Source organism: Vidua chalybeata, chromosome 21 (assembly GCF_026979565.1).
Source record: "Vidua chalybeata isolate OUT-0048 chromosome 21, bVidCha1 merged haplotype, whole genome shotgun sequence".
Lineage (NCBI taxonomy): Eukaryota > Metazoa > Chordata > Aves > Passeriformes > Viduidae > Vidua > Vidua chalybeata.
In genome coordinates, this window is record NC_071550.1 from 5,951,058 (window position 1) to 5,972,338 (window position 21,281).

A 21,281-nucleotide genomic window follows, 5' to 3' on the forward strand; every position below is an offset into this window, starting at 1 on the left:
CTGGAAAAAAAAAAAAAAACCAAAAAAAAAAAAACAAACCAACCCCACAACATGATGTCATTGGCTTTCTGGTGTAGCCCGGCGGCGCCCCTCCACCTGCCGCCGTGCGCTGCTTGGCCATGAGCCTCAGCACGACCACGAGCCTCGGCACGATGGTCAGCCTGGGCACAGCCGTGAGCCTCGGCACGCTGCTCGGGCATCAGGCTCCCGCCCTCCCGGCAGCCCCCGGCTTTCCCAGGCTCCCGGTGCGGTGAATGCCTCTTTCACCAGCAGTTCCCCACTTCCCCAAAAAGCATCACCTTGCCAGCTCCCTTCCTCCCACCAGCTGCCAGGAAAAAAAATTAGGGCAAGGACAGGGAGCGAGAGCAAAACCAATGAACTTGTTTCCAGCTTTTCCTTCAGATCAGCCGTCCAGCACCGGGAGAAAAATATTTCTCCTGTAAAAAAACTCCCCTCTCTGTGCAGGCTCCGATCCCGTCGTCACTGGGACACTGGCTGGAGACTTGGTCTCAGCTCGGCAGCAGAAGACACCGTAAGTCGTCTACTTAAACAGTTTCGTTTTGTTTTTTTTTTTTTTTTTTTTTTTTTTTTTTTGGTGGGGCGGCTGTGCCACGGTTTAAGGGCTGAGACCCACGGGGACGGAGGAGGAGGAGGGGTCGGACAGGGGGCAGTTACAAATAGGGGGGTTAGTGGGGGGCGCAGGCTGCGAGGTGTGGGCAGGGTGGGCAGCGGCGCGGTGCCCGTGCCGGCGGTGGCCGGTGGTGCTGGGTGCCGGCAGCCCCGGGGTGCACAAAGCCCTTTTGAGCTCCTCACAGAGGAGCTGCTGATCCCTCGCCGGCCCTCGGAAGCGGAATGGCCACTGCAGAGGAGAATGGAACCCTGGACACCCGGGAGGGCTGACGGGGAGGGGAGCTCAGGGCCCTGGGTCTGAGCGTTCCCCGCGTCAGGGACAGCTGCCCTTGGGGGGACCTGGCCCCAGTCTGAGCCCTGGACTTGGGGTGCCCAAAACCATGGGCTGGTCCCTGGCCAGCCCCGCTGGACTGGGGAACTGTGGGGAGCAGGGGGTGACCCAGCCATCCCACGTGGGGATGGGGACTCACTCCCTCCTACCACGGGTCGTGGTGACAGCCACGAAGCCACCAGACTGTGGTCTCCAGGGTGGCCGCGGGGAAGGCTGCAGTACAGAGTGAAGAGGCAGGCGGGACCAAATGGGACGCAGTGGCACCTGCTGGCACCCGATGGGACCCAGTGGGACCCGATGGGATCCAGTGGGACACAGTGGGACCCGGTAGGCCCTGGCAGCCCTGCTGCCGAGGCCGGCTGGCCAGGCACAATACCACGGCCCCTCTCCTGAGCCGCCGCCGAAGCCCCTTTCCCAGCCTCGAGCGCCTTTGTCTCGCCTTTGTGATGGAAAGAGCCCCCCCTCCTAAATCACTGCCCTGACACCCCCATTGTCTCCTTCCCGGGGAGGTTTGAAACTTCCCCCCCCTCTCGAGGTCAGGAATGTGGCCGGTTTCTATTGGGACGGAGGAGCAGGGCTGGGTGGGGGGCTGCAGGGTCACGCCGGCTCGGCGGGTCAACCCGACAACAAAACCTTTTGAAATACCTACTCTCCATCACTGCCAACATTGTCCCCTGCCAGCGGGGGCCTGGCACGGCCCCTCGACGCCTCCAGCCCGGCCGCTGCCCACCCCAGCGGTCAGCAGCTGGGGGGGGACAGAAGGGTATTGTGCCGAAGGGGACAGCTTTGTTTTCGGTCACAGCTGCCCCGGGTTGGGACGGGACCGACCGTCAGCCCCACTGGGGTGAGAGGAGGGAGGGGACGGGAGTGCACTGGTCAGGGCATTGCAGGGGGGACCTGGTCCATCGGGTACCCTCTGTCGCTGTCTGTCTGAGATGTGGCTTTGGCGGGGACAGAGGGCAGCTCCCTGTTGTCCCTGGAGTGAAGCCTCAGGGTGTGCAGCCTCTCTCTGTCCATTTACAGCCTAGCCTTGGTTTCCTGCCTCAGTTTCCCCTTGCTGTGGCAGGTGTTCCTCTGCCCACTGACAGGTGCCTGGGGTCCCCTTTGACACCCAGAGTCAGGGCGCTGCTGGCCCCAATGCGAAAAGATGAGGTCCAGACTGGGGAGAAAAGGGACCATTCTGAGGCTGAACCAGCTGTGCCACCCAGGAGGGTCAGGATTTGGCCACTGCGGGGCTTGAATGTGGCTCCTTGAAGGTGGAGCAGAGCATGGCTTCCTGCTCGCAGCAGGACATGAAGAAGGACCCCCAGGAAGCCTGCACACTCCCAGAATTTCACAGCCCACCAGGAAGACCCCAGTCAGTCTCCCAGTGGGTTGAGGTTTGGGGGGCGCTGGCAGTGTGTCACTGCCCCATTTACAGCGGCACAAATCTCCTTTTCCCCACAGCCAGGATGAGAATGCTGTTCCCATCAGCCCCCAGCTCCTCTGGCACAACATCTCTTGGGTGGGCCAAAATCCCCCCGGGTGGCCAAAATCCCTCCCAGGATGGCCAAAATCCCTCCAAGATGGAGTAAATTCCCCTGGATTTTTCTGTGTGGGAAGATGTGTAGTTTTTGCTCGCTGCAGAAGCAGCCTGCAAGGAGGAAAGTGGAGCAGCGCCCATGGATGTGATGGGTTTAGCAGAGACCTGGAAGGAAAACCCAGCTGAGAGGGGAGCACTGGCCTCCTGATCTACCCAACAGCTGGGAGGTGGTGAAAACATCTGGAACAGCTGGAATGGTGCAGGATGAGGGGCTTGCATAGCAGAGGGATTCACAGGCACTCCCTTGGACAGGGACTTGCTGGGAGGCTGAGAAGCAGGGGGGAGGGCTCTGTGCCTCAGTTTCCCCAGCAGGAAACAGCTGATGTTTTGAGGTTGGAAAAGTCAGGGGAGGTCTGGAGAAGGCATGTTTGGAGGGGAGAGCATCACTTGGGCAGTGTCATGGCATGGGAATGGGGACCCTTGGGAGTACCACGGACTTTGAACAGCTAGTTGGGTCCCCAAGATGTTTTTTTCTTGTGAATAAAGATTAATAATTTTTTTTGTTGTTGACCAAGGGACTTGTAGCAGCCTTGGCCGTGTACACACATACAGAATTTCTGCATTTATAGATACATACATATACACACATATCTTCATATATTTGCCTTTTGCAACCAAGGTTGAGCCTTTTAAAGCAGGAAAATAGGACATTTGAGGAAACTGGAGCTTTTCAAAGGCTTTGCTGAAAATCCTTGAAAATTTCAAGGAAGGGGTGGAGAGAGGTAGGAGGTAACCAAAATCCTGATCCCTGGGTCCAAAAGCAACTTTTTCCTGTTAAAAAAAGAAGAAAAAAAAAAAAAAAAAAGAAAACATACTCCTATGAACTTTGTGCAGTGCTGCTCCTGCCTGGAGCTTGGGGATGGAAGGTGGTTTTCCAGGCAGGATGCTTGCAGGCCTGATGCTGGCTGTGTATTGCAGGTATCACCATGAGTTCATGGAGCCATGAGGATGGCCTGAGCCCCACGGGGACACCCTGGGCCCTGTGGGGACCTGCCACCTGCCTTCCAGTGGAACTGTACAGGAGCTGTCACAGCTCTGTGTTAGCAGCGTGGTGCAGATGGAGATGCTGAGCCACAGCATGGAGCTGGGTGGGAGCACACAGCAGGTGTCCTGACAGGTATCTCCATGTTCCCCTTCTCCCGGAGCTCACCCAGGGTTGTTTTTCCATTGTATGCCCAAAACTGCTTGTAAGGTGCCACTTGGCTATCAGTGGGCTCTGAGGGTCCATTGTGAGCCCGGCAGCAGCCAGGATGTGGAGGGAAGGCAGATTGCAAAGGCAGGGATAATTCAGACCCCCGCTGAGCTTGGGAGGCCAGGCACAGGGTGCTCTGTCCCTCTACCAGTGCCAGCCTGTCTGTGTGCAGCACATTTCACTGGCCCGTGCCTCAGTTTCCCTATGTCACTGTGGTGGCCCCGCTTCCTCTGCCTGCTTTGGGGGCGATGGGGCTGTGGGAAGGGCAGTCTCCCCCTCTCTTCCTCTGCCCTGGAGCCCATGGCCGGGGAGTGTTGGCGAGAGCTGTGCCAGGGCAGTGGGGCCGTGGCTGTGCTTGAACTGAACTGTGTGGGGTGCCAGGGGAAGGGCAGGTCCAGCTGTGACCCTGAGAGACAATGCAGGGATGGAGGGATGTGGGGACATCAGGATGAAGAAAGGAAGGGATGCCGGCATGAAGAAGAGCAGGGATGAAAGAACAGAGGTGTGAAGAGCTGGAGGGGTGTTGGGATCAGGGATATAGGGACGATGGAATGCAGGGATGCAGAAAGGCAGGGAGAGAGGGATGTGGGGATCAGATCCAGTTCGGGCAGACCCCGGGCTCCCCACCGAGAGCGGGTGCGGGCGGTGCGGCGCGCCGGGAGGTGGCAGCAGCGGCCGAGCGCGGGGCCGCGGTGCGGGGGCGGTGCCGGCGGGGATGTCCCCGAGGGACGGGGGGGCCGTGGGCTCCGCGGGCATTCCCGCTGCTCTGCGGCCCTTGCTCCGCCCTCATCCCCTCCTGGGCCGCGGGCCGTGCTCGAGGGCTCCGGCGGAGGGTAGAGGGGCTGCCCCTCGTTCAGCCTTCCCGGGGGGATGCACATGGGTGGAGCCCCCACAGGGCTCTGCTGGGCTCTCGGGCGCCTGCCCCTTCCCGCAGCTCCTCCATGGCTGGGAATTCCCGGCTGCGCTGGCGCCGAGCCCTTCCCGAAATACTTGTCCGAGCCGGGGCTGTAAACAGCATTTTTCTCTCCTTGCAGTCACTGCCTGTGAGCCCTTTGAGTCCCCCGCCCTCTCTGTTTTTTCTTTCAGGTGTTCTGGACTGTTCACTTCCCGACCCCTCTGCTGCACCCTGATGGAGCCCGCCAGAGCAGCCACCTGGGGCACCCCTCACCCTGACACGGGTGGGCACAGGTTTGGCCACGTGTGGCATCCACGAGTCCCTCACCAGAGCTCCGGTGCCACCACAGTGAGAGGTGCCCGGCATTACTGGTGGGGAGCACGGAGTCCCTGCTCTGCAGGACGTGACCAACTCCAGGCCTGCGCTTGCTCTGGGAGCTGACGGCTGTATTTACGGATTGGGTGGAAATCCAGAAGGCTTCGTCAAACGTCCCACGGGCCCCGGGCCTGCCCCTGCCCGCGGCTCGGACACGTCACAGACACGCCTGTGGGCCTGCGAATGGTCAGCCATGGAGGACAGCCCGGGGGGGACACGGCTCAGTGGGGTGGGCTGCCTTGGTGAGGACGACAGCCATGAGCCCCGTTCAGCCACCACTCGCCATACAAGTCCCCTCAGCCACAAGCCTCTCTCTGGCCACGATCCCCTTGTCCATGAGCCCCCTGGCGATAATGCCCCTGGCAACCAGTGCCCTTGGCCATATTGCCCCAAACCATAAGCGCCCCCCATCCCATTGCCCACCCACCCACGCCGTGCAGGCGCCGTGGGGACCCCACCGCGAGGTGGCCAGGGGCACGTGGGGATGCCCTGGAGCATCCTCGGGGAGTCCCCGGTCTCTCGCCCCCCAGCCACGGGCTATGCGGGGCCCTGCACCGATATCGAGTCTGTTTAAGGAAGCCCGACCCAAACTGGCCCCCGGGGCTTGCTGCGGCGGCGGGGCCGGGCCGGGGGCGGGGGCGGGGGGTGCGCTGAGCACGGCGGGTCCCAGCCCGCCCCTTCCCCGCCCGCCGCCTCCGCCATGGGCGCCGCGGGGCCGCTCTGCGTCCTCCTCCTGCTGCTGGGCACCAGGACCGGGACTGGCACCGGCACCGGGACAGCGCCACCTCGCCTGGTACTCGCCCTCCTGGCCCGGAACGCGCAGCACTCGCTGCCGCACTGCCTGGGAGCCCTGGAGCGCTTGGACTATCCCGCAGGCAGCATCGCCCTGTGGTGAGGCAGCGAGACCCCCGCGGGGAGCAGGGACGCCGCGGTGCGGAGAGTAGCACGAGTCCAAGGGGAGGAGAGGGCTGTGGGGAATGGGCATCGCGGGGGGAGCCGGGATTCTGGAGTCACAGGGACCGCGGGGATAACGGGGAGCCCCGGGGAAATGGGGATAGTGGGGGGGAAGGAGGGTCCGGAGGATTAAGGGAGGGGAATGGAGAGCCGAGGATAGCAGGGACCCGGAGGACAATGCGGGGGGAACTAGGGAGAGTGGGGGAACTGGAGGCTCTAGGGTGGGCAGAACAGATTCGAAGGACTGGGAGCCTGGGGATCTTTAGGGGGCAGGGACCTTCGGGAGGAACAGGGACCCCGCTAGTAGCAGCGTCCCCAGCCCCAAAATATTAGGAGGGGTGGCTCTGCTCCATGTTTGGGACCCAGCGGGGAACCGGGAGGGGCTCGGGCTGCCCCGCGGTGAAGGGCACCTCACCTTTCCCCTGAGGGAGCTGTGGGGCTGATGAGGGAGGGGACCCCTGGGCACAAGGGGATCCTACATCATCAGGGACAGGCGCTGCTTTCCCCCTCCCTGCAGGGCTCACCCTCAGGCCCCCTTTCCCAAAGACACCCCCAAGCCCCCTTTACCGTGCTGGGGGTTGGCTGGAACAGGAGTCTCCTGTCTCCTCCTTGCGCCACTGCCGCCTCTCGCCTGAACTTGTCGGAAACTTTTCTGCAGCTGCTTTTGCGGGGGAGCTGAGGCGGGGGGATCCTGGCGGGGCTGGGGCAGGGGTCAACTGCTGCAAGGGGAGGGGGGTCCTCGCCTTTACCCGCTGCACCCCCTGGGAACCCCCAGCTGCAGGAGGTGTTTCAAGAGCAGCCCGTGGAGCTGGGGGGATACAGATCCTGCCTTCTCCCCTGAATCCGTCAAATCCCCATGACACCAGTGCCTGGGGGATGTTCCGGGGCTCTTTGACAGGTCAAGGGTGCCAAGGAGTGTAGGAACTTGGGGTTTGGGCCAGTGCAAGGTGGGCTCAGCTCTGTCTGTGCTGGGCTCCCTGTGAACATTATTCTGGGGATGGGTGGGAGAGTTGGGAATGGTGACAGTGCCCGGCAAAGGGAGTGTTCAGGAAGGGGGATTTTTTGCTGTTTCCTCTCACTGCTGGAACAGTGGGACGCACAGGGATACTGTGGGGTGCAGGGGCAGGGGAACAAAGTGCTGTGCTGCAGTTCTCATAGTGGGCAGTCACAAGGCTGGGGTGAGGAGAACATGTCCTGGGCTGCAGGGATGCAGGGTGGGACCTGTGGAACAGCCTGGCTGGCAGTGGCACCGAGGAAGAAATTACCAGTTAGTGTTCCCCCTTCCTGCCTGTGCAGCTTTGGTTCTTTCAAATTACATGTTATGTTCTCAAGCAAGTCTGTCACTGGCTCAGTCTTTTGGCCCTGTGAGCATTTCTAGTGCAGGGTGAGGTCCTGGTTGTCCCTTGAGGAGGACCCCCAGAGGCTGATGTCCCCTCATCCCAGGTGTGCAACAGACCACAACTTGGACAACACGACAGCAATGCTGCAGGAGTGGCTGGGGGCGGTGGGGAAGGACTATCACTCGGTGGCCTGGAAGGTGCAAGAGGAGCCCAGGTGAGGCTGGGTGAGTGCTGGGTGGGGGCAGGTGTGGGCTGAGTGGCTCCTGGAGCATCATCAACTCTCCCTGGCTGGGGACCAGGAGGAGCAAAGCAGAGTGGGGCTGACTCAGCCTGCCAGCAGGAACAGCCTGCACTGAGTTTGTGCATTCCCAGCGAGTGAGGTTAACCCCTGCCTCCCCCTGCCCAGCTCCTACCCTGATGAGCTTGGTCCCAAGCACTGGAGTGACAAACGTTATGAAAACGTGATGAAATTGAAGCAGGAAGCTCTCACCTACGCCCGGGAGCAGCAGGCAGACTACATCCTGGTAAGGGGCTTGGGGCACTGGTGGGATGGGGGCTGAGGTGGGCTTCTCCACGTCTCCAAAACCTGTGCTGTCTCTGCAGTTCATGGACACTGACAGCGTCCTGACCAACAATCAGACCCTCAAGTTTCTCATGGCGCAGAACAAATCAGTGGTGGCCCCCATGCTGGACTCGCAGACCTTCTACTCCAACTTCTGGTGTGGCATCACACCCCAGGTACGTCCCCAGAAAGCCCCGGAGAATGAGACACCCCCATGGTGGAGGAGCGCTCTGCCACGGAGGCGTTGTGCCGGTGTGCCACAGGGGTACTATCGCCGGACAGCCGACTACTTCCCCACCAAGAACCGGCAGCGGGTGGGCTGCTTCCGTGTCCCCATGGTCTATGCCACCTTCCTGATCGACCTGCGGAAGGAGGACACCTTGCAGTTGGCTTTCTACCCGCCCCATCCCAACTACACCTGGGCCTTCGATGACATCATTGTCTTTGCCTACTCCTGCCAGGAGGCTGGTGAGGGTGATGGGGGTTTCGGGGAGTGCAGGGGCTTGGGGGGCTGTGCTGCTCACCTGTCTCCTCCGGCAGGTGTGGAGGTCCATGTGTGCAACCAGCACCACTTTGGTTACATCAATGTTCCTGTGAAGGCCCACCAGACACTGGAGGATGATCATGCCAACTTTGTGCATCTCACACTGGAGGCAATGGGTGAGTCCCCGGGGGTGGAGAGGTCCTGGAGGCTTCCAGGACCTGACAGGGCTATCAGGCCCAGCTCCCAGCCAGGGGAATCTGGGCTCCACTGAAGAGTGTCTCCTCTCTCCACAGTGGATGGTCCCCCCATGCAGCGCTCCAGGCACATTTCTCTCCTGCCCAGGCCACTCACAAAAATGGGCTTTGATGAAGTAAGTGCCCAGTGGAGCCGCTCGTGTCCCCCTGTCCATCCATCTGGTTGCATCCATCTCTCTGATTGCATCTACCCATGGCAAAACCCGAGCCCCTGTCCCCATCCTGCAGTAGCCAGACAGGCTGTGTGTCCCCCATGACAACATGCCCCATTGTTGGGGCTCTCCTCTTCCTCCCCAGGTCTTCCTAATTAACCTGGTGCGGAGGCCAGACCGGCGGCAGCGAATGCTGGCATCCCTGCAGGAGCTGGAGATCAGTCCACGGGTGGTGGATGCTGTGGATGGCAGGTGACCATGGGGAGACCACTCAGCCAGTCCCGTGGTGTCACCCTGGGGAGGGGACGGGAAGTGTCTGGGGGGACACCTCACTGAAGCAGCCCCTCGCCTTGCAGCACCCTCAACAGCAGTGACATCAAGGTGCTGGGTGTGGACTTGCTACCCGGCTACTACGATCCCTTCTCCGGCCGCACGCTCACCAAGGGCGAGGTTGGCTGCTTCCTCAGCCACTATAATATCTGGAAGGAGGTATGGGGCCACAGCGGCCATGGGGTCCCTAAGGGCCACCAGCAGTGGGCAGGGACCCTGTGGGCATCACACATGTCTGGAGGACATCTCCTGCAGGGTCAGTGGCCCCAGTATGGCCCAGAGTGGTGCTGGGATAGGCTTGCACCTCTGTCCCCTCCCCTAGATCGTGTCCAGGAGGCTGGAGCGGTCAGTGGTCTTTGAGGATGATGTGCGCTTCGAGGCTGCCTTCCCAGCACGGCTGCAGCGGCTGATGGAGGAGCTGGAGCAGGCACAGCAGGACTGGGACCTCATGTAGGTGCTGGGGCCAGGGGGATGTGGGCTGGGGGTTCCCAAGGCTGACTCTCATGGTTCCCTGGCCACCCCACAGCTACCTGGGGAGGAAGCAGGTGAACGATGAGGATGAGGCACCTGTGAAAGGCGTGCGGAACCTGGTGGTGGCCGGGTACTCGTACTGGACACTGGCCTACGCCATCTCCCACCATGGGGCACGGAAGCTGCTGGCCACCAAACCCCTCTCCAAAATGCTGCCTGTGGACGAGTATCTGCCCATCATGTATGACAAGCACCCCAAGTAAGGAGCAGGTTGTGCAGGAGGGTGCTGGCCTGGCCATGCCAGTGTGGGACAATGTGTTTCTTCTCCGTCGTCACCACCTCACTCAGTTCCCCCCCTTGCAGGCGTTACTCATGCTGGAGGAAAACATCTGTAGCATGAGCTCATTCTCAGTCAGCCGCTGCCTGGCCACTGGCCGCTGGAAAATGGCCCTCTGCCAGGATGGGGTGTGGGAACAGGATTGGAGCTGGGGCTTGATGTGGGCCCTGCACAGGATCTTGGCCCCATGGCAAGGGGAGGGGAGCAGCCCCCTGTACCCTGGTGCTGGAGGCTGTGTGGTCCCCTACCCCTGGCTGGGGGTTTCAGCCCCAATTTGGAGCATTTTCATGCCCCTCTCCGAGGTGGGGGTCAGTGGTAAGGCTTTGTCTGGGGAGGGGGAGGCAATTAAGGGGGTGAGTGAGCACCAGTGGTTGGGTGTCGTGGGAGAGAAGGGATTGGGAAACCCAGTGAGCAAGATAGAGAAACACAGGGATCAGGCATGTAAAAGGCAGGCTGTAGGTGGACGGAGGGACAGATTAGGGCTCTGGATGTGCACCAGCAGCAGCTGGAAGCCCTGTGCTTGCAGGCATAACAGCACCAGACAGCCCTGTCTCAGGGCCAGCTGGATGCTGTGCCAGAGACCCACTCTGTGCCAAGAGCTGGCCCCAGCTGGCCCTGGTGGGGAGTGACAGGTCCTGTCCTCTCTGTAATCCCTCCACAGTCCCTGCCCAGTGTCCCCCGGCTCCATGCCTGGCACCCCACATCCCTCCCTATCCCCTGCCCTGCATGGGGCCTTCCCTGAGTGGTTTTCCCAGTGCATTTTCTCCTCTGTGCCATGCTCTGTAAGCCAGTTTCTCCTCTCGGATCTGCTCCACTTTCCCCAGTGAGGATTACAAGCGGCACTTCTCCCCACGGGACTTGCTGGTGTTTTCGGCTCACCCCCTCCTGGTTTATCCCACTCATTATGCTGGGGACAGCAACTGGCTGAGTGACACTGAGACTTCCACCATCTGGGATGATGATGCCAAGAAGACTGACTGGGTTGGCTCACAGAAGACACTGCGGGACTCATGGGGCAGTGCTGGCCACCTCCGCTCCACGGCCCATGACGAGCTCTGATGGTGAGCAAGGCTGTGAAACCTGGGCACAGGGGACAGAGCAGTTGGGGAGTGTCTCCCTGGAAGTGCCATGTTCAGATGTGTGCCACATGCCTAGCTTGTTTTTGTCATGGGCAGCAGCTCTCCCTGTCAGACTCAAAGCATTGGGAACCAGACCAGACTGTCTTGTCCAGGTGGGGAAAGGGGTGGGGAAACAGATGTCCCATGTGGGGCTGCATTGGGCTGAAGGGGATATAGAGACAGGGCCCTCCATGTCCCTGAGTCCATGCTGCTCCCCAGCCCCTCAGGTGAGGAAGGGAGAATGCTCCTTTGCCTGCTGCAAAAGTCTTCTCAGTGTGGAAAGAGCTGGGGCATCTCCCAGGGGAATGCTTCACCCCAGCACTGCTTGCTCCCCTCAGGAGTGGGTCTCCTTGGGGCTGTGGCCACGCAGGCAGCCAGGCGACCCACAGTGGCTCAGCCCCAGGGCAGCAGAGACACAGTTAATGCTGGGTCAGACTTTCCCTGCCTGAGGTTGCTTGTCCTGGCAGCAGAACTGCCCTGGAAGCTGCCAGACCGAGAGAGGCTGGAAAACAGCCCTCCCACTGCCTCAGCTGCAGGCGTGAATGCGTTGGGGCTGCTCCTGCTGTGACCACTAATGTCTATGTCCATGCCTCCTAGGGATGAGGGATGGTGATCCAGCTGGGAGCACCGTGGGAAAGGACCTTACACTGCCCACTCTCACTCAGGAGATGCAGCTGCCCTGGACAGAACCCTACAGGATTCTTCAAATCTGCATGTGACGAATCCACCCAAGGCAGGATTTGCCCCAGGAAAGCCTTTCCCTACCAAGTGGAGAGACCAGAGGAGTGCTGTGCTCCGTCTCTGCTGAGGACACGTCTCCAGGAGAGTCCCAATCAATGCCAACTCTGCTGTCTCCCACCAGCCTGGACTTGGGGGACTGGACTTTGGGCTGGCACATGTGGTGGCCTCCTGCCACTGACTGGGCTTGTCCCTCATGCCATGCCTGGGTGGAAGCCCAGGGAGGATTAAAGCAGACTGTTGGAGCTGATGTGCTGGGTGCTGGCATTGGCCCAAGTTCCCAGGGCATTACCCCACTGGGGTCACCGTGGTGCTGCAGGGGCGAGGGTTTGGCAGTTCCCCCAGCTGGGAACTTTGGGAATGAAATCTGTAAGGGGGAAAGAAAGGGAAGGAGAGAGGTGAAGGGCAGGAAGATTGAAGCTCACCCTTGGGGTCTGGGTGGGAAAGATGGGTGGCATCTTCACAGAGCTTAGCTCTCCTGTGGGAGTGGAGGGGATGGAGCAGCAGGTGGAGGCCTTGGTAGCAGACACCCACAGTGAGATGTCTGAGACTACCAAGTGATTCAGGAAAGCATCATTTGGGGCAGGTTGAACAGCTACAGCACGGACCTCCTGAAGGAAAACAACCAGGTCCATATCACACGGGACCAGAAGATCCAAGTGGATCTCCTGGAGAACAGGGAGGAGACGGCCAAGTGCCTATTTTGCAAGTGCAGGGTCCCAGCCAGTATAGACATGGGTGAGGAAGGGATGACAGGTTGGACACACTTTTGCTTCCTGGCTTTTCCCCTGGTCCAGGCAGCCTCAGTGCTCCAGGAGGAGCTCAGGAGCTGGGGATGGAGCAGAAGAATGTCTGGTGCCAGCTGGAGCAGAGGATGGAGGCAGCAGAAACACTGTGGTATATGTCAGTCAGCAAGTGTCCCAGTGCTTGTTCCAGTGCCTGCAGGAGGAGCTGCCTTTGCTGGGTGTCTCAGTATTCCTGGGATACAATGCTGGGCAGGACATGCTGGCACAGCCCAGGACTCCGAGACACACCAGTGGTGAGGACACACTGCCTCAGTTTGCCCTCTCCACCATGAGAACTGCAACGGGTCTGCGGGAAGCCAGAACTCCTGCAGCTGTTGGAAACTCCAGAGTTTCAGCCAAAACCACTGAACTCAAAAACACTGTGAGGCCAGCCCTGAAACTTGCTGCAGCTCAGTGGGAGCAGCACGCTATGAGATTCCAGGCTCTTTGTGCTTGCCAGTTTCTCAACAAAGCTGAAGTGCCTTTGGACTCTACAGAAGTAGCTCCTACTGCTCCCCATGTCTCACTAGAAGCCTCGCTCCAAACTGGGCTGGTCGAACAGGGATGGGAACACGGATTTGAGCTGCAATGCCAAGGACAACCCAAGCCTGGCAGGCAGTGCATGGAAGAGAGGCAGGAGCACGGCAGAGTCAGGGTGAGGGTTTATTTAATTTCTGTGCCAACCTGAAGCATGGAGCCTCTGCAGGATTCAAGTGGGACATGAGTTGCCTGGATTGGTGTGGGGATGGAAGGAGGCTGCCCCAGCTCCCAGCCAGGCTGCCCAGCTGGGCCAGCTCTGCTCCGCCCCACAGTCACTCTGGAGTGCCTGCAGCACCCTGTCCATCAGCCACAAGGGTCCCTGGGGGTTTGCATCAGCCCCTGTCCCCTGGCTCTGTAGGCGCTCGGCTCTGGATGAGCTCCAGCAGGCAGGTCACTGCCTGGGCCAGGATCTGCTCCAGCTTCTCCCGCTCCCCAGCACTGAACGGAGACAGGACATAGTTGGGCACTGTCACATCACCCTCTGGCCGCCCGATGCCGATCCTGAGCCGGGTCATCTCCTGGGAAGGAAGGAAGAGAGCTGTGGGAGCTCCCCCTCAAGTGTTCAGACAGAGCTAGGCAAGCTGACAGTGCTGAGAGTGGGGCTGGGCAGCAAGGGAGCAGCTCCTCATGTTTTCCAGGTGGTTTTGAGTGCTTGCTCCAAGAAACATAATTTTGGAAGAGGCTTTTGCTAGGCTGTGCCGAGATCCCAGGCTCCTGCCAAGCCTGGCAGAGCCACTCAAGCTAATTGTTTCCATGTCCTCCATGGCGGCCAAACAGACAACAGCCCTCCAGGAAGAAGGGGAAGGAGAAAAGTGGGGGAAAGGGAGCAGGGGCTTGTCTAAGAGGAATCAGGAAAATGGGAGTGGGGGAACAAGCCATGCATTGCAGGGGGCACAGGATTGATCCCCTTCCACAGACACCCACTCACATTGGAATGTAAAGCACTGATGCAGGATTGGACCCCGTTGTGTCCCCTTGGGAGAGAAAGAGAAAACCCACACTTAGTTTGTAAGAGACACTCCCCCATAGAGCCCTGGGGTCTCCTGCTGCAGGAATGTGAGAATGTGGTCCCAGCCAAGGGCTGCAGTCCCCATGTCCTGGTTCTGCAGGAACATCCAGCCCCAGGGATGCAGAGTAGTTGGCTGGGGGTTTGAGGGAAGCAGAGCTGTGACAGCACGTTCTGTGCGTGTTGGCTCTTGCTGCAGCTGGTGCATGTGTGACTGGGCACTGGGGCCCAGCACCACACCTGCCCCATCCCGCAGTGGAAGCTTTCCTGGGTTAAATAGGAAAGCTAGGTCTGGCGCTGGGCAGGCACAGTGGAGGCAGAGTGCTATAAAAAGCCCATGTGGTGCTGTCAGTGGGCTGAATCCAGCCCATAGCCGCTTCCAGGAGGCTCCCTCCCCTCCCTGCCAGGGCAGGAACTGGGGGGCTGCCCAAACAGCCAGCTGTTGCCTCTGCAATAGATCAAGCCCAGGACAAGAGCTGAAACATTGCAAGGCTGGTGGGATGGGGCCAAGAACCTGTATGGGCATGTTAAAGCCTCAAACCAGCTCACACAATCACAGAGCTGGGGCTACCCCATACCTGGCGCTGCCTCCCAGCTTGACTGCCACCTTGCCCAGGGCCTTGTCCAGGTCGTCGTGAACCAGGTAAATGTCTTTAGGGCCAAGGCTGTAGATCTCAGCTTTGGAAACAGAAATACAACCTAAGAAACGAGGGGAGACAGACTCACCAGGCCCTGACTCTGCAGAGCGGGGCTGTAGTGAGCTGTGGAGGGCAGGGAGACAGCAGGGCTGTCACAGGGGGCTGGTGGCACTAGAGGCTTTGGGGCTGACCCAGTTGCTCACCAGCACTGGCGACGCTGAGCCCATTGAGGTTCATGAACCTCCGTGGCTTGAGCAGCAGCAGCTCCAGGCCGTGGGCTGTGGCCACGGCCACATCAGCACAGCACCGCTTGTCCACTCGCCAGCCCTCGGCCACTGCCAGCTGCCGGGCCAGCTGGTCCAGCACCTCCATGCCCACGCTGTGCCGCGTGCCCCTCAGCCCATAGTTGCCCAGGCCGGCCACCTGCGTGACAGGTGCCAACAGGGCTCTGACGGGCCACCGTGAGGGCCCTGGCCCCTGCACGGGCCTGATCCCCACCCCAGCATGATTCAGACCTGCGCACTCCACGCTCCCCACAGCTGGCTGGGTCCTCACAGCCTCAATCCCCACAGCATTCCCTTCAGTCCCTCTTCCCTCGGTGCCTCCCTCACAGCCCTGATCGTGCCGGTACTCGCCCATGACCTGCTCCCCCCACCCCGGCACTGCCCTCACAGCCCCGCACCCTCTGCTCAGCTCACAGTCCTGCTCCACCCTGTTCTCCTCACAGCCCCGCTCCCCCGAGTCCCTCGTTCCCCTCGCGGCCCAGCCCCCTGCGCTCCCCTCACGGCCTCCCTCCCTCCCTGCGCCCGCTCCCCCGCCCTCACCATGGCGCGCGGCCCCGCCCGCCCCACGAGCGCTCGCGCGCGCCCCGCCACCTCCGCCGCCAGCATGGCCCTCATGCCCGCGTGACGTCACGCCCTCGCGCCGCTCAGCGTCCCGCCCGCGCCGCCTCGCCCCCGCCGCCATCTTGGTTGCTGGCAGCGCCGCCATCTTTCTAGCGGGCGGCGGGGCGGTGTCGGGGATGGTGTCGGGGATGGTGTCAGGGGCGGTGTCGCGGTGTCGCGGATGGTGTCAGGGGCGGTGTCACCGCTGTGATAATGCCCCACGAGCCGGCTGCTCCCAGAGGTGGTTGATGGGGGCGACGAGGCGCATTTTGGGGGCGCTCCTAGGGGCCGCGGCCTGGGAACCCCCTCGAGTCGAGAGGACCGTGAGAAGCTCTGCAGAGGGTGCCCGAGGGGCTCGCAGGGGCAGTGAATGCCCAGGACTGGGCCCCGTGTTTTGTGTCTTTGTGCCTGTTCTCCACTCACGTGCCGGCCCTTGGGATACGGCTGGATGGGGGAACACATCACTCCTCACCTTCCCCCAGGCCATCCTTCAGCCCTGGGTCCTCACCCTGCCAGCAGGGCACAGCTTTCTTCCAGGGCACTGTGACAGCTCCCCAGCCCAGCAGCACATCACTGTGCTGGAAATTGGTCATCTTCCAAGTCCTTCCACACTACCTGCAGTCAGGAATCCGTGTAAAAACCTCAACTGTTTAATTAATAAAAGATTTATTTTAAAATTAGAAATTCATATTTTTGCAAGAGGCAGAATTTTTGCCTCTGTCTTTGGGCCAGCTCTTGGGCAGACTTTGGGTGGTGTCTAAAGTCCCCAAAGCTCAGAACCTGGAGCTGGAATGGTCCCAAGCACTGGCAGCTCATTTCCATACATGGAACAAGCAGAGCTTTGGAAGCTTTGCAGAGTGTCCCTACACCCATTCCTTGAGCAGGTTGTTCCAAGAGAGTTAATGACTCTGGTTCCCCTGACCTCTTATTCCATAACAGCGTAGAGAATATTAAAACTGGGGCAAAAGCTAGGCTGTGCATCCCATGCTTGGCAGTCTGGAGCACTAATCTTCTCTAACTTGTCCCCAGGTCCCCCATTGTGACACTCCCCAGAAGCTGAATGGGTGCTGGCCCAGCCAAAGCCTGCAAGGTCTGACCAGCACAAGGATGTACAAGAAGCTCCACAGCTCATAGCACCAACTCTGCTGTAGAAATCATCACTGAGTAAAAGGAATTTTCAAAACCGTTTGCAGCACTGGAGGTAGGATGAGATTCTTCATGGCTGGTAAAACAAGCAAGAAGTCTTTTGTTGTCGTTTTCCTGGTTTGCTACAGGGAAATCCTTTGGCCCTTAGGGGAAAGACGGGTGAAGGGGTGGTAGGGGAGCCTGGCTCATGGCACATCAGGTGTTGCCCTCTCCCACATTTTAGCCCCCTCACTTGGTGTGGAAGCTACCAAGCACCTCTTCACAGTGAAAGGAAACTGGAATGTGGGTGGCTCTAAAACTTCCTTGAAAAGAAAATTTGGTTGCCATGTTGAGGTGTTCACAGGAGTCAGCACCAGTACTCACATTGTGCCAAGGAGCTGAGGCACAGCTATGATTAAAAAGGTTTTAAAAAAACTGTAAGGAAGAAATATTCTTCTGTGGGCTCAGAATCTTAACGTATTGGGTATCAACAGCTGCCAGAAATGGGGAGGGCTGCGGGTGGGTGCTGTTGACAGGGTGAGAACCTCCCTGACACTGCAGACCCTCTCAGCATCTTCCCCATGTCATCACACACGTCTCAGGTGGTGGATCCACCTTTACCTGGCCAAGAGTGCATCAGTAAAGTGCTTTAAATTACATAATTTGCACCTGATCCTGCAGCTGTATCCTGCAGTGGACTCCTTGGAGCTGGAGAGAGTTCAGCAGGAGAGCACTTGTGCTGTGGAGAGTGACAAACCATTCCCACTGCACATCCCACCAGCCCTGGGTGCCTTCTAGCTCCATATGGATCTGAGAGGCGCCCTTGGCAGTGACTAGAAGAAAAAACTGATGCGAGAGGCCACTGTTTTGCAGCCTGTTGATGAGAACAATTTCTCCTCTTCTGGGAAGTAGGGGATGCTGTCAGCCACTTCCTGGACGACACTCGGGCGTACCTCGAGGCCTTGCTGGACAAGCTCGCTGACGACGCACTGCTTTACGTGGTGGTGCTTCAGTGGGAGGAAAGGCACAACAAAATCAATGAGATGTTCATTAATGATCCCAGATTTCCAGAAGCCACCTGCACAAGGAAAGGAAGAAAAGGTTTTACCTTCAGAGAGGCTCTGCAGTCCCTGCAATTCAAAGAGCTGCTTTGTGTGAAGCCAAAATACTCTGCTGAAGAGAGATCTTGCTGGTTTTGTACAAGGAGAGGGCTCAACCCATCAGTTGTCACCTTCCCCCCACAAACAGACTTGTTCTCCAGAAATGGGGGGGATTTAGCTTGTCTAGTCAGAGTTTAAGCTTTGCTCCCTGTGCTAAGGGCAAGGCAAGGAGATGCAGGCAGGCAGTGGGGATTGATACAGCTCCGTGCTGTTCTGGCAAGTGTGCTGTGCTGTCTGCCAGCCCCCAGCTGCAAATACACCTTGTCTCCCAAGAACGTTGCTAAATATGGCAACAGGTCTGCTGGCTCAGAAGGAAGGAAACCTCAAGGGGATTGCAGTTCCAATCTCACAAAACCCCCTTGTCCCTTTCCGCTTGCCTGGGAGGTGGCAGGTGGTGTGGGTGGCTTCCTAGAACAGGCCTGGCAGCCTGTGCTGGGCTGTGGGGCTACAGGAGGAGCTCAGCTCCATGGACTCACTCTCAGGGTTTTCAAACACGGCCTTGGAGATGGCTGGCTCCAGGTCCTGCAAGCTGATCTCCTCCCGGTCCTTGCGGGCACGCCACAGAGCCAATGTCACGTTGTTGATCTGCTCCCCTCCTGCATTGCTGCACAAGAATGAGAGGCTTATCCACTGTGTAGCCAGGAAAATGGTGTCTCAGGTGGCACCTGACACCCACCAGCCTGCAGAGTGCAAGCCAGCAGCTCCCAGCTGCCTGGCCCAAAATAACTCCTGTAGAGGCAGCCAAATAACATGCAGAGGAGGCTTTTTCACACTCTCCAGATCTGTCTGTTCAGAGTGAGATAGCATCTCTTGGCACTTGTAGAGGCTCAAAGCTTGGAGAAGGAAAGGCAAAACAAGTGTGTGCTCTGAAGCAGGTGTGACCTCTGCCCAAATGAGCAGCAGTGAGCTGGAAGGCCCCATGGAGAGGCCTCTCTCACCTGATGAAGATGAAGATGGCTTTGCGGTAGTTGGTCCCGTACACAACCCACGAGGGTCCCAGGAATGGGATGATCACATCAATCAGGCCTGGGTGCATCTTGTCCATCTCATCAAAGAGAAACGCTGACCGTCCACAGTTTGTCAAGTTCCCTTGGATCCAGCGCTTCAGGCTTTCCTAGGAAAAACACCCACCAAGTGTAAGGCAGGCAGATGGCAAGGAAGGCTCAAGCATCCCAGAGTAAAGGCTGAGGGAGGAGCTCAAGCACAGTCAAAGGTGCTGAGAGCAGAGCTCCTGCACAACACCACACACTTGGAGCTGAAAGACCCAGTGCTGGGGAGGCCCCTTTATTCTGGGTTTCACAGAGTGGCTATTTACCAGCTTTTTGAGCCCATTGTAGCTCTTTTTTATACAGATTTAAAGGAGGAGGCAGCACACTAAAGCTGGAGATTCAGACTCCTACAGCTCCCCACGTTCTTCTCATTCCCTGTTGTATCTACACAGTTCCCAGCTTCTTGCCAGCTCCTGTTCTGATGCAGAAACTTGTGCCTGCACTGACCCAGAACAGCTCTTTATCATGGCTGAAGGTACTTCCCAGCCCACACAAAACCACTCACATTGCCCGGGGGCATGTGAAACTCCTAACTGAAGCACTTCAGCCAGGAAGGGATTTACTTTTCCAAAAGCATTTCCTCTAAGGACACAATACAACAAATAACTTCTCCAAACAGCCAGAAACTAAAGGTGCAGGTGTGCTGAATTCCCACTCTGCTGAAAATCTGGCATTTTGATTTCACTCTTTTCTCAGCTCTAAGAGACAGAATGGCACCATGGAGAGTCTGGAGCTGCTGTTAGGGAGCCGTGTGTTCTGTGAGGAGGGGATTACAAGTCTAGTGATATGCAGGTTTTTACAGCCGTCAGGCTGTTTGGAAAGCAATGGGAAAATTTTAGTGCCTTTCATCTAAGCCAAGCACTTTTGTTTGTGCGTTCAAAGAGCTGTGTAAATATTTAAGAATGAGAACACAATCAGGGCAAGGACTGCTGTGGAGAGGACGAAAGTAATAACTGAGTATATTGCAGTTACTAGTGCATCCTTCAGCCAGTGTATGGAGCCACTCACTCAGCTGTGTTTGTCTGACAGGCTAAAACAAAGAGCTTTTATTCCTACTGCACTTCGGGAAACAGCTTGAATGCATATGTACTGAGGATCAACCCAGACATAACCAAAACCCCCCAGTGAAGTGGCACTGCTGAGCAGTGTCCCTTACCTTGTACTGCTCTATCTGCTCAGCGTGGGGGAAATGCACTATGGGGGAGAAGTGGTGAACATAGGGGCTCTGGAGCCCCCTCTGGAAGAGGTAGCGGATGAGCATGGAGCTCACGTAGGTTTTGCCTGTTCCCGTCGAGCCGTGGAAGGACATCACGAGGGGTTTCACTGGATTCGGGTCCTCCAGGAACTCCCTCACCCCCTTCATCACCTGCTGCCTCACCAGGGGCTGCCCCACCAGATTCGTGGCCAAGTCAAACTCCAGACCTGAAATGAAGTGAAACCAGGACTTGGAGAACGCGGGTTGTCATCGCTCGTCCCGTCCCTGGGGGCCGCCCCGCCGGGCCCTGTTATCCCCGGTTGCCGCACGGCCGAGAGACCCCGCTCCAAGGGACGCCCCCGGGAAGGCTCTCCTGGAGACGCGCTGGCCCCGGGATCCCCTCGCCTGCTGCCTCCCGGCCTCGGCGGCTGCGCGCCCCCCGCCCCCGAGGGTTCCCCAGTCCCCAGACCCCCTTCCCGGCCGGCCGCTCCCGCTGACCGCGCAAGTCGGGCCCGAAGCCGCACTCGCAGTCCGCCGAGAAGCCGCAGCGCAGCGCCCACAGGTCCCAGGCGGCGGCGGGGCGGGCGGCGGCCGCCAGCAGCACCAGCAGCACCCGGACCGGGGCCAGGGCCGAGGCCGCTCCGGGCGCCATGGCGGCCGCGGCTCCGCACCGCCGCACTACAACTCCCAGCGTGCCCCGCGCGGAGGCGGGGCCAGAAACACGAGACTATGGAGAAGAGGCGTGGCTATGCACCAAGAGGGTGGGGCCTGGCCCTTATCGCCCCGCCTCCCACCTGGGCAGGGTCCCTGTGACCCCCCTGTGACCCCCTGTCCCCTCGGGCCTTGGGGACCCGCCACCCTCTCGCAGAGAACAACCTTCTGAAATTCAACAAGGGCAAATGCAGGTCCTGCACCTGGGGAGGAACAGCCCCGAACACCAGTACTGGTTGGGGGCTGACACGGAAAGCAGCTCTGCCTCTGAAAAGGACTGGGGTGCTGGTGGACAGCAAGCTGTCTGTGAGCCAGCAGTGTGCCCTGAGGGCCAACAAGGCCAGTGGGATCCTGGGGTGGATTAGGAAGAGTATTGCCAGCTGGTCAGGGAGGTGATCCTACACCTCTGCTTATATATATATATATATATATATATATGTGTG

At 59.1% G+C, this 21,281-nt stretch overlaps 3 protein-coding genes across 8 annotated transcripts; 1 reads left to right on the forward strand and 2 right to left on the reverse strand.

Annotated features, from left to right (window-relative positions):
• The first annotated feature begins 228 nt into the window (after nucleotides 1-228).
• Nucleotides 229-16,786, forward strand: CERCAM (cerebral endothelial cell adhesion molecule). Of its 5 annotated transcripts, none has more exons than XM_053962019.1 (16): nucleotides 229-532; nucleotides 3,462-3,660; nucleotides 4,822-5,896; nucleotides 7,403-7,523; nucleotides 7,706-7,823; nucleotides 7,903-8,037; nucleotides 8,125-8,329; nucleotides 8,402-8,521; nucleotides 8,639-8,715; nucleotides 8,897-9,003; nucleotides 9,108-9,240; nucleotides 9,404-9,531; nucleotides 9,608-9,811; nucleotides 10,714-10,950; nucleotides 11,605-13,185; nucleotides 16,628-16,786. In XM_053962019.1, exons 3-14 carry the CDS (start codon nucleotides 5,263-5,265, stop codon nucleotides 10,946-10,948), a joined length of 2,217 nt encoding a protein of 738 aa, XP_053817994.1. In that variant the 5' UTR covers nucleotides 229-532; nucleotides 3,462-3,660; nucleotides 4,822-5,262; the 3' UTR covers nucleotides 10,949-10,950; nucleotides 11,605-13,185; nucleotides 16,628-16,786. The 5 variants fall into 5 exon arrangements, with proteins under 5 accessions (XP_053817994.1, XP_053817991.1, XP_053817993.1 ...); XM_053962016.1 differs by having other exon boundaries at nucleotides 234-532; nucleotides 4,822-5,936; nucleotides 7,403-7,513; XM_053962018.1 differs by lacking the exon at nucleotides 3,462-3,660 and having other exon boundaries at nucleotides 234-532; nucleotides 4,822-5,936; nucleotides 7,403-7,513.
• On the reverse strand, nucleotides 13,181-15,399 carry PTRH1 (peptidyl-tRNA hydrolase 1 homolog). 2 transcript variants are annotated; one of them, XM_053962023.1, is made up of 4 exons: nucleotides 14,918-15,399; nucleotides 14,655-14,775; nucleotides 13,999-14,044; nucleotides 13,181-13,588 (listed from the first exon to the last, which is right to left on the reverse strand). In XM_053962023.1, the coding sequence occupies exons 1-4, from the start codon at nucleotides 15,351-15,353 to the stop codon at nucleotides 13,403-13,405; spliced, it is 789 nt and encodes a 262-aa protein (XP_053817998.1). In that variant the 5' UTR covers nucleotides 15,354-15,399; the 3' UTR covers nucleotides 13,181-13,402. The 2 variants fall into 2 exon arrangements, with proteins under 2 accessions (XP_053817998.1, XP_053817999.1); XM_053962024.1 differs by having other exon boundaries at nucleotides 14,655-14,754; nucleotides 14,918-15,394.
• TOR2A (torsin family 2 member A) lies at nucleotides 16,243-20,785 on the reverse strand. The gene is made up of 6 exons (XM_053962021.1): nucleotides 20,626-20,785; nucleotides 20,089-20,354; nucleotides 18,822-18,997; nucleotides 18,360-18,487; nucleotides 17,393-17,801; nucleotides 16,243-16,820 (listed from the first exon to the last, which is right to left on the reverse strand). The coding sequence occupies exons 1-5, from the start codon at nucleotides 20,777-20,779 to the stop codon at nucleotides 17,557-17,559; spliced, it is 969 nt and encodes a 322-aa protein (XP_053817996.1). The 5' UTR covers nucleotides 20,780-20,785; the 3' UTR covers nucleotides 16,243-16,820; nucleotides 17,393-17,556.
• Between the last annotated feature and the right edge of the window lie 496 nt (nucleotides 20,786-21,281).